The sequence below is a fragment of the Scleropages formosus genome, chromosome 13, assembly GCF_900964775.1.
Source record: "Scleropages formosus chromosome 13, fSclFor1.1, whole genome shotgun sequence".
Taxonomy (NCBI): Eukaryota; Metazoa; Chordata; class Actinopteri; order Osteoglossiformes; family Osteoglossidae; genus Scleropages; species Scleropages formosus.
The window spans coordinates 11,760,678-11,773,149 of NC_041818.1; the positions used below are offsets into that span (position 1 = coordinate 11,760,678).

Genomic DNA, 12,472 nt, shown 5'->3' on the forward strand with positions numbered 1-12,472 from the left:
CACAGACAAATATGGGGCACGTAGGGGTTAAATGTGAAAAACAGTATACACGACAAGTGGTCCAGGAAGGAAGATGTCCAAAGGAATGCCAAAAAGTTGTCCTCCTCCTGCCCATGCACTCCTGTAGTCTGTCAGGCAGGGTGGGTGTGATCTTCTAACTGGCTCGGGATGGGGCAACCTCTAGCAGATCCTCCAATGACTCCGACTCTGCTGGGGTCTCCTTTGTCTCTTTCTTGCTCTTCTTTAGTTGGGTTGAGACATCATCCTGCATCAGCTCTTTGGCCAGAATAGATGTCACAGCGTTACCAGCTCTGCGGTTGCCTGCAGACAAAAACAGAAAAGTCCATCACTCAGTGACATTGGAAAGGAAAATGCAACTCAACTGTATCAGTCAGTCAGCACAACTGTGTGCCCACAATTGTCACACTTGAGGCTACCTCAAAAGGTACATACCCCAGCACAAACAGTGCAACCACATTGGTAACACTTTTACTTTGATAGTCTTGAATTACAGAATCTATACAAAAAATGTTGTTAGAATTTGCAACAAACTTGCATTAATGCCAAAAGTGTACTAAATCAAAACAGACTACTAATCCTTGAGAAAATACCAGCAAATAAATCTGGCCAGTGCAAAGAAGCCATACTCCATCTGAGCAACAAGGTTTGAGCCACAATCCAGCACTTTTTCACGTGATCATAAGGGAGAGGGCAGCTGCACCATTCTTGATTCAGCTGATGCTCCTCTATTACTACTAGTGACCAACAGCAAACTAAGTGGATCTTTAGCAAAAATTAGCAAACCAATGGACATCTGTCTGTCATGGTGTTTTTAGTATAAAACAACTGCCACAGGAGGAAGAGGAATTAGTTCTCAAAAGATACACCATACAGGCAAACATCACACACACAGTTATAGAAACATGAAGGCAGAAAACACAGATACACACAATTAGCACACAGTCACTTAAAATGGACACATCATTGACGTAATCAACAGTTAAGGAGGCCAAAAGTAGGATAACGAGAACCAGAGTAAACTTGGACTGAGAGAATGTCTCCACATTTTAAACAGATTCCTTTTAATCCTCAGGGAGGCAACTGCAAAATTCCAACAGTGTAGAAGAGTCTAACAGTAACCTGATACAATGTGGGAGCTACAGATGCATCCAGTGCAAAACAGAGTGCTGTGTGAATGATTCACTCCAGCAGAGAAGTTACAATATTTATATGTTCACTGCAACTCACAGGCCACAGCGTGGATGTACATACAGCACCAAACAGGCATTATGGACACATCCATTCCATCATACATACTATGGTTACACCTATTTAAACATTGAAAAAGATGGTAATATTTAACCAAATATAAGAAGCTATGATTATATTTAACCACTCAAGTGTATAAAAACATGAATATCTTTATCCAAAGACATGAATGTATGAGGTTTAATGACACCAATCCACATGGTTATATACAGCAGCACTGGAGGATTTCAGTCTCATTGTACAGCGGTGCTATGTAGTTATCCAGCGTTCAGCAGCAAATCAGTGCCTCCACTGCAATGCAGGGGCTTCCAGTGCTGAGGTGTGGGGGGGGAGTGGTTGCACGTCACAGTTGGGGACATGAGACATTTGCGCTCTCTCTCTCTCTCACACACACACACACACACACACACACACACACACACACACACACACACACACACACACAAAACCTTTACATTCCTTCTCTGAACTGACAGTACTATCACATGCACCCTTGCAGTGGATTTACATCCTTGCAGCAATGAGTTCTCTCCTCTCCACCCCAGCGTGCCGAGGAGCTTCAGCCAGGCACTGGGACAGGTACTTAGAAATGAGAGGAAGCAGCACTGCAATAAAATATGCAGATGGGCCTGTGTGTTGCTCTGTCAGTTAACACTACAATCCCCATTCCTCAACATTCAACCCCCCTCTTTCACCTGCTCCATGTGTCGGAGGCTCTCACTTGGCTTTAAAGCTGCATTATTTAGGTCAGTGGGAGACTGCATGGGTGAAAAAAGCAGGATTAACCCATTGAGTGCCAAGCTGTTTACTGTGCTTGAGGGATTGTGCACACACATGCAAACACATGAAAAAATGATAGACGTATACATTTGCTTGTGAGAACATACAAAGATACCTTAGAGAAGTGCATATGTACACAACAGAAGTTCATACACACAAATGCATGACAGATGTGTGCAGATTCTCTTTTTGTGGAAATGTGGCAAACATGCAACATGCAAACGAAAGCACATAACATACTCATGAACACACAAAATCAGAAACAAAGACACATCCTTAGAATAACAAATCAAGCAGGTGAATATATCCTGATTAGACATAATCCCACTCAGGATTTGTGCAGTGTGTGTTTGTGTTAGGCTACCGCTCAGCCTGTCTGGGTGGTGAGGGTTGGGGGATTGAGGGATTAGCACATTCGTACCACCACTGGGGGTGACAGAGTAAGAGCAGCAGCGGCAGGGAAGCTGACTTCTGCCTCCTGTGGCTGAAGTGGGAAGTGTTTGTGAAACACGGCTCTTTGTTTGGGCTGCATGGCGGTGCACATGTACAGGTCATTGTGCTTCTCTTTAAGACATTGTCAATACATGGCTCTCAGAATGCCATGTGCCTGATTTACCACCCCCCCCCCCCCTTGTTTTTATTTTTTTTTGAAGTTGTACAAAACAAATGTGCATGGGGTAAAAATGGCTACTTATTAAAACTTAGATATTTGGAGCTCACAACAGAGAAAAGGCTCAGAGTAACACAAATGGAAAGCAAGAAATACAAAAATTTACTGTGGGGGAATAAAAAAAACGTTAACACTGAAGATTGTTTCTCAAAGGCGCTATAATAGGAAGTTGTAATGTGAAGGCTCCTGGTTTGAATACAAGACCCCAGGCTGAACCGCTACAGTGTGTGCTGCCCTGAACATACTCTGTTTCCAGGCTTGTCTGAAACATTAACACATGAAATACTTAATACTTATTAAAATACTAAGAGGTACCAAAAAAAAAATGAACACATTACAATTCCCATGTGGATTATTACTGATATCATCAATTAAGAATTTTCTCGGGGAATGGGACCGTAAAACAATGAGATTCATCATGTTAACCTCCATCTCTCCTCTTCCAGGCACTTAAGTGTACTAAATGCAGTATAACAAGTGTTTCATTCAGAGGCAGTACAAGCAGCAAATGTGTGTGTGAACACTGCATACCATTTCAGCCCCAAATGTGACAAAAAAAGCCCTACAGTTCAACAGTACGTTTATGTTACATTACATCATAGACATTCTGGATTCCTTAACTCAGAGAACACCTTTACTAGTTTCCAATAACTACTTGTCCTAATGTAGGGTCCAAGTGGTCTAAAGCCTACTTCAAAAACACACCCTGGAGGTGATGCCAATCCATCGAAAGGCAAATCACATAATTCACACACTATAGGAAATTTAGAGTCAAGTTCATCAAAAAAATGTCTGAACTGAGCAGAGCACCTAAAAGGAATCCTGCATAAAAATAGGCAGAACATGCAAACTGCAAAATTTACATCCAAGTCTGAATGCACAGTCCGGGTGCTGTGGGGTGCCGATGTTTCATTGTGTTGCTCACAGCCTCAGAAAAACCTTTCTCCAAATCTGTGAGAATTTGTGGCGATAGGTGTGCCATGAAAACAATGTCTTTACTGACCTAACATATTATTTCATCTACCAAGAAATTAAACACAGAAAAGGAGAGTGAAAGTAGAAGTCTTATGTGGTGTAAAAGGTGAAGGAACATGATCCCATTCCAATGCATGGAGCAGAGAGAGAATGTCTCTCCTTCTAGACTGAAGTTCTCTCTACCCTTTTTTTAGGGTGACAAAAAGACAATTAAAAGCTATATTAAGTTGTCGTAGAATTTTCTTAAGTAAATGCACAGGCCACCTGCTGGACTCTCAGTACTCTTTCTCAAGGATACATTCAGTAAGTGACAAGACTACTCATTTCATGCATGTATGGGGTAGTCCACAGAGAGAGGATATAAATATAGGCCAGAATTGATTGTGACGATTTGGATGTGAATTGTAACATAAATGTGTGTGTGTGTGTGTATATACAGTGCATATATACACACACACAAAAAATATATAAAATAAATACTAGGCAGGAATGGACAATAGAAAAAGTTTTATGCAGCTGCTCATGTGATGTACATTGATTCATATGGTAGAATAACTATACTTAATCACTCATCTGCATCAAAGTGTCTTTCTGCTAATGTAATGCACACCTATTTTCTATGAGATGTACGGCACTTTGGGGGGAAAAGCGTCTGCTAAATTAATAAATGTATATGTAATGTACTTTAGCATGAGTTAACCTAGCATAAGTAATACGTATGAGGAAGCATAGCGTCTACACAGTTGCTGGAGAGTGCTGCATACACATGGCTGTAATGTTCCCTCCACATAATTCTCACTGCAAACAAGGATTGTTAGCCACTCCAAAAAAAAAAAAAAAAGCCTCAAACCACAAACGCAAACCAAAGGGAACACACTGACATGCATTGGTAACTGTGCACGTGCACATATTAATGTGTGTGCTGGCATGTGAATGTGAAAGTGCATATGCAAGTATATTGGTTTTGTGTGTATACTGCATGCTTGTGTGTGTATAAGATCAATCAGTGCACATATATGCAGAGAGCATTAGCTGCTCACACAAGAACCACAGCATACGGAGACACTCAGTTACCAGGCAGGTGTCCAAAATGAGCTCAGACAAAGATATCACAGAGTCTAGAGAGGAAAAAAAGATAATTAGTGCACTGATCTGCTTGGTTGTGTGTATTTATGTGAAGAAGCCTCTGTGAGCAAGTGTCTGCTAATGTGATAATATCATATAAATGTCTACAAGTATGTCCATGTCAGATTTACATTTACAGCTTGGAGCAGCTGACAGGACCACGTTGCTGTGAAAGATAGACGGACCTCCTGGAGAACGCAACCGAGAGCACACAGGGAGAATGGAGAGGTGAGGAAAGTGGGGGGGGGGTTTCTGGGAGGTGAAGGAAGGACAGGCTCTTCAGAAACAGCAAGTACAGGATGTAGACAAGAGGCCCAATGGGTCCCAGAGAGACAACAACCAGAAACTACTTCTATTAATACATGAGGGTAGTAGCTGCAGAATTGAATTAGCACTTCCTTAATGCCCCATAAGGCAATTCAGATGTACCATATCTCTAGCAGTACCTAATTAAAATTTACATAAATGACCCAAAAAACAAAGTCATTTAAAACAAACTTGAAAGAATTTTATACAGATTACTGCATTCTAGCCCCGCGCTGCTAAGAGTATCATTCTTATTGAAATGTAGTGCTTAAAAACAAAGTATTTAGCTTAGAAACAATTCCTCTCAATGTTGACAAAAAAAAGAGGATGCACACACAGCATCCACTGTGCCGCACGGTGTGGCCACATCCGGTCTGATTCAGGGACACAGAGCTGTAGAGAAGTTGCTATTTTTATACGCTTTCAAGAAGATGAGGCCATGATTAGATGAGGCGAGCAGAGGCCCTGGGCTAAGGCCAGTGCATAAAGAAGAGATCACACACAGACACAGAGGTTAGCTACTGTTCCCGACATTACATGGTTAGTGCTATGCATGTTTGATCCCCTAATCACAGAGAGGAGGAGGAGGAGAAAACGCAGGCCAGAAGAAGTATTTTCCATATCCATCGAATGGCTGCCGGCCCCAAGAGAAGGAACCACAAACACTCAGAACCCCAGAGAACCTTTCTGTGTCTGCGTGTGCGCGGGTAGGGCATTCTGGGGGTGAGTGGGCCGTTCGACTGCTGTCTGGAGCAAACAATTTTCATCTGGTAGTGATTAAGAGCTGAAACACAGCCTGCAAAAGACAAAAACAACCTCCACTCAGGCTGCACTGCAGTGTGACACTGCTCACTAATAATGAGCAGAAGAGAGAGGTGGCTGTACAGTACATGCATGGAAAGCTGAACCCGGTACAGCATGAAGACTTGGTAGAGACGAAGGAGTAAGAAAGCACAAGTTTCCTCCAAATGCAAAAAGGTTCATGGAGACACAGAATAGACATGTAAGTATGGTGTGTGTACACATTTGCCATGCCCACTTCTCATACCTTTCCATCTCAAAATAAACCGAATGAAAGCATTCTACAGAGGGAGGATCGGAGACGTCAAACTGTGCTTCCGGATTAGGTGATTCAGACACTGGATATGCCACAAAGCGGAGGTGTATATGAATGTGAAGATTAGTGTGTGGGTACTGGAAGTTCACATCCCTGAGGGAGAAAGAGTTCCTTCAGTTGGAGAAATGGGTAAAAAATGTGAAAGCTGTTTTATTGACATCAAATTGTAATGTGAATAAAAATTAAATTTGTAACATTGAACAACATGTATTTTCTATATGCACATTAAATTCTAAAGTTGCTGGACAGGTTTTTGTTCTACAGTTCAGGTGAGTATTAATGTATTCAGCAAAGTTCTGCCTCCACATGAATGTCCATTTAGAGCACAAAGGGAACGGGGTTTCTACTTGCCCCAACTTCTCCTCCTAAAAAGGCTCAAATTTCAATGCTTTGTGTCAGTACAGAACCCACAATCAGCAGTTCTAGGCCCACTGGGTCACTACATCTCACTGCCTAGAAGATAAGTCCCTACAGTTTAGGACACACAAGGCAATTTTACGTGTGGCAGATAACACCGACACACAGCACTTGAGCACTGGTGCGAAGTAATTCCAGCTACGCAAGAGCTCTCTTGTATCTAGGCCATTCTCTCATACAAAGGCAGTTACACACAGGTAAAAACACAACATGGCTTGTGGGCCAATATTTTGTGTGTATTTCCATAAGCACACATTGTGAGTGTGTAGGTTATCATAGAAGTCCAGAAGGGTCCACCTCAAAAGGAAGCTTGCTGATACGTATGTTCCCCCAGTCTCAAGGGGTATAATGTGGGACTGGGCTGTTGACATAACCTGGCCCATAATTATATGAAGGCAAAGGTTTCTACACCAGTGACATCATTGCGTGGGTCCACCTGCTGGCAGTGCTGGCTGGTCCTGCTGGCTCAATCACCACTATGCTGCCCTCTCCAACAGATACACAAGAAACAGGAGAACTGGGAAAGTGGGGCTCAGGAGCCAGATGGATGCCAGGGGCATAAACAGATCTGTTGAGTTTCACAGCAGTAAGCTGGGATTGGTGACGTCCAAGCACAGCACAGTCGACAGCTGGCACTGAAGATGTCCAATCACAGCGGAGTCCTTCCTCCATGCTGCTTTCAGCGCAACTTTGACTAGATACTGTTTCACGCAGCAGCTGCTCACCATGGCATTATCAGGACAGGATGACTCCTGACTACCTTGGCTAGAGAGGAATGTAAAAAAGCTGACTAGTACGCTGGCAGACTGCCACCACACAGGAGCTCAAGCTGAGCATTGCTCACTGCTGAAAGGTTCTCTGTACATCTCACCTGCTCTCTGCCCACATAGCAATAGGACAGAAATGCCCATGAGAGATAGAATATCCATTTATAAATGAACCTGGGCTAACGCCATTGCCATCAGCGTCAGCATTAACCAGTCTGCAATTGTTTGGACTGTGACTACACCCCTTACACCACCCAGACTTGGTATATGAAGACAGTACGAGCGAGTAGAATCATTTACAGTCCAATAGCACACATACACAAAGAGACCCACAAAAATGAAAAACATCTGCAATTATCACTAGCAGATAAAGTGAGTTCCAATTAACACTATGCAGTACGTAGCTGATACCTTACAACCCAAGGTGACTTATAGTGCTAGATACACCACCTACAGTATGTTCCTCATCTATATATCACTGAAACACACACAATGGCCAATTGAGAGTTACCAGTTTACCTGAAACACACGTTTGGACTGTGAAAGGAAACAGGAGCACCCAGAGGAAACAAAGACGACATTAAAACTCCATAGAGACTGAGGAGGGATCGAACCACATCCTCTTGGTATGTCCAGCTGCTGTCAGAGAACAACTCTTCTCTCTGTGCCACTTTGTACACACGCGCACAGACGAAAGCTGAAAAGAACATTCTGGGGAGGGATATTCAAAACAGCATGTGGTGCAGCTCTGCCACCCACTGCTGTTTCTAAGTAGGACTTTCAAAGTGGGAAACAGCAGCAAACGCAGATTCATCTTTTAAAAATAAACTTCTGAGAGGAAGCATTTCCCTCCTAGAATGGCTTTAACCAAAGAAAATAATCAAAAATAATCTTTCTTCCCAGAATAAAACAACCTACATAACTCCATTAATTACAACCAATTCCAAATGCAAGTATGACCATCATGCCAACACTTGCATTGATGGGTAATATAAGGTAAATGGCTGAAACAAATGTCACCAAATGGATTACCTTAAGAGGAGCAGTTTAAAATGCAAAAACAATTGAAACAAAAGCAAAAATACTTCATAAAAACCTATTTCCCCCTACATGTTCAAAAACCTCTTTCTGATGAGGAACTTCATCTAAATAATAAAAGATTGTGATTTAAATAGGGTGGAAAGATGTTTCAGAAAACTAGACTATTGGAATAGCATTACATGTGTAAGACAGGAAGAGAAAATTCAGAAGTCTGAGCAATCTCTCAGAAAAACTATGACAAAGGGTGCAGAACATCAGGAGAAATTATGGTAAACAAATCTAGCCCAACCACTTTCGACTTGCTAAACAATGAAATATGTATATCTGGTTTTTATAATTTTTGTACTATACAGTACTGTATTTATAGTAACAAAAAATAAAAATGCCATAGAATTATGTACATATTAAGCTTTTATGATGTGCTGAATGTTTTTACCTTTCTTTAGATTTACTAGCCTGTCAGCACCTGTGGTTTTCACAGTAGGCAGCAAAATTAAAAAAAAAAAATCTATATTAAATTTTTGTATTAGTGTATAGTGTTGTATATGTAAAAATAGAATAATGCACATATTATAAGCTTTTGTGAATTGCTGAATGTTTCTTTACATTTTCTAGCCTGCAAGTGTTTTCTGTGAGGTTGCAAAAGTCCAAAAAATATTCCCATTTAGGTACTGAAGACAAACCCATGAATAATTAAATTCGCGAATACAAAACTCGCGAATCTGAAGGGACGGGACGACTGTACTTGATAGGCAAAATACAAGGTGTTGCAATGTATTGCAGCAAGAAATTCCAGCACATTCTACTCAAACTCTGGCAAATGGTAAATAAAGGCTTCAGGATCTTTATTATGTTTCAAATCAAGCAGCATGGCTCAGCTACCAGTGTTGTGAAGTAATATCACCCAAGGACAAAACATCTTGCCAATATGTATTAACTGAAAGAATAAAATGAAGATAAAGGAAGTGTCTGACATGATTTTACTTCCTGAAAAATGTTGGTTATCATATACAAGCTAATGGGTAGATTAGTGTTTAAGCATGAGAACCTGTACCCAAAGGATGTTGTTTCATGTCTATGAGAATCCTACTACATAAACAGATAAACTAAACTGTTTAGGCTAATAATGAAATTTAATGAATTTTCTCTTAAAGCTTCAGCTCTGAGTGGGATAAAATGATGACTTGGGTCCCCCTGTGGCCATAAATGCTGCACATGACATGTACAATCTCTTGTTGCAGCATTAACTCACAAACACACCAGCCAAACAACCATAAAAAGACAGGCTGCCAACTGGACTTGGGGACAGAGAGCACGACAGCACAAAGACACTAAGGAGTGCTTGAGAGAAAGGTCGGAAGACTACAGGCACACATTGCGTGATGGCCTGCTGTGGTGTTAATGAGACTGTAAATATCCCTTGGTGTGTGACCATGGTCTATAATTTCCAGGGTGTACTTCTGACAGTGTGCATACCAGACAATAATGGTCAAGTGCTGTTCAGGTTCTTCCAACAGAGTTTAGGAGTTCTGGGTATAAGAGAGAAATGACCTGACCCACCCGCTTGCCGGGGACCCCTCTTCCTCCTGAAGGCTGCTCCAGATTGCAGTGCTTCCAACAGGCCATCCATGATTCCTGTCTCATCTCCATCTAGAAGAAAATGCACAAAGTCAGCATCAGAAAAACACACACACACAAAGACCCCCCCCGCTATAATGAGAGAGACTAAGAACACAGAGGAAGGAAATAGGCAGCTTATCTGTTGGCAGTGCAGCTGCTCAACAAAAATTCTATTGACAAATTGCAGAAAGGAAATGTCTGTTCATTCAGGTGGATTTCAATAAAGCTTTAGCTGTTCAAAATCTCTTGGCAATAGGAAACAATGTTGGCAAATGGCTCACTCATTAAAAAGTGTAAGCAGTGAATAAGGAGTTCTCTGCTCTCGCCATCACAATAAAGAATAAATACTACTGTCCCAGCTAGACAAAATTATTGAAAAAGGAACCAGTCATTTGCTGTATTTTTTTGGATTCTATAGAAAATATAGCAAAAACATTATATCAGTTGTTTTTCTCCTCATTAGATGACAAGTGCCTACAGCATGCAGCAAAGAGAGGTTTTCAGGGCACAGATCATGGTCAGTAAAGGACTGGGGTGTGGGTGAGTACAGAGCACAGCAGGGAACAATAATCACTGTGGACAAGTGATCATGCAAAATTAAATACAACAATCACCCTTATACATGTGAAAGGAAAGGGGGCAGGATAAATTCTTTGAATCTTTCAAGTCGAATGCAAGTGGTCGATTATAGAGAATACCATACTGATGCAAGCTAATCACAAGACTGGGGCGGAGCCACATTAACTCAGCCAGATGGAGGGAGGCAGGGGTCACACATTAACCCAGATGAGCAATGGCCTACTTCTGATGCTGGGGGCACTAAGAGGTGCACGTGTATCAAAAACCCCACTCACAAATGTGTACACGCACTCCTATAAACAAAGACACACAGAGCCTGGTCTTTTTTGAGTATTACTACCTTTGAGTATTTGTGGCTCAAAGTAGGGCACTAAATTAAAACTATTTATGGATTTATTTAGTGTAAGTAGAGGGTACATATTTCTCTTTAAGAGCAGTGTGTATAATCTGGCTCCTAACAGCAAGCCACTCACAAGCACTAACAAAACCACACTACAACAGCACACAGTCAGGCCTGTCTGAGTAGAACTGAACTTGGACCACATTTTTCTGCATCTCCTGGGCTCCAAGTCAAGACTGCAAGGGAAGCCAGCACATGGTGCCTGCTGAAATGTGACGTCACGTGGGTAGCGGGGTAAACACAAAAGGCAGACAGATGGCTTTAATTATCCCCTTCTCACAAAGGCAGTCAGAGTGTTTAAATCCGTGAAGCCTTTCACGAGACCAAGGCATCATGCAGTGGGCAGTTCTGTACACGCAACCCCCGCAGAAACAATGCACCTCCAGAAGGGATGGGCCAAACATACAGTGACAGTGCAAATGTAGCAAATGTACACCACTCAGTGGCTGGGATGGGATACTGCTTTTCAGCATTAAAAAAAAACAACCTGGTTTGCTTGACCTGACTTCCAACGTTATGCAACATCAATACGGAACTTGGTCTTCCTAGTTCCACAGTGATCACCTAAACATACTAACCCTTTCGTATACTTTGACCTACAAGACTCATCTAAAAGTACACTGGAATTGGTGTTTCTATATAACAGTATAATATTTAGTGCAAAAAAAAAAAGGGGGTACATGTTGCCAATCTAGTGAACGTTGCAGAAAAAAATTGACAGTCTTCTCTTATTACAAAAGTGATATTGGACTCTAAAGACATACACCCTCTACAGCAAGGAGGACTGTAGGCTGTTGAATAAGAAAAAGACAGGACAAGACCTAAAAAGCCCAACCTCAGCCTCAACCAGGAATACAAGCAGTTTTCCTGGATACTCTGGGACTAATGCTCAGGCATCAATTTGGTCTCCAGTTGTGTAATAAACACAAACCCTCAGATGTTTAAATGGGACACAAAATCCCTCCTTAAAACTGAGGCAGCCATGAACCACAGCATCATCCCTCAGCGGCTGAAGCAGGACCTCTCATGTGACCAGCACTGACAGCTAGTGGCTGGATGCAGCAACTTCAGCATGAGCGGCTCACGCGCCGAACAAGGCGGTTGGCATCGGTGCCTGAACAACAGCCTGGGGGATGCAAAGTTTTGCCAGCTACTACAGGGAATGCTCTCACACTCATACCTCAGCTAGTTGTTCGCCTACAAAAAGTACGAACCTCAAAGCTCCATGTGACAAGAGTACGATTCATGAGACGAGACCACTGGGGAAACCCCACACTTCCTTTCAGCGATTCCACATTCAACAGTCATTGTGTAGGACAGCACCGGATCAGACACTTCCTGTGGGACTTTGGGAGATTCTTCTATAGTCACTGACCCAAACAGGAAGTTCATTCACACATCCTGTG

General features: G+C 42.0%; 1 protein-coding gene across 2 annotated transcripts in view; it reads right to left on the minus strand.

The window, feature by feature from the left end:
• diaph1 (diaphanous related formin 1) overlaps positions 1 to 12,472 on the minus strand; it is a 77,274-nt gene continuing 64,802 nt past the window's right edge. For both annotated transcript variants that reach the window (XM_029257284.1, XM_029257283.1), the window contains 2 exons: positions 10,028 to 10,117; positions 1 to 321 (listed from right to left, as the gene is read on the minus strand). In XM_029257284.1, coding sequence (XP_029113117.1) covers positions 155 to 321; positions 10,028 to 10,117 — 257 coding nt within the window. In that variant the 3' untranslated portion in view covers positions 1 to 154. The remainder of the gene's footprint in view (positions 322 to 10,027; positions 10,118 to 12,472) is intronic.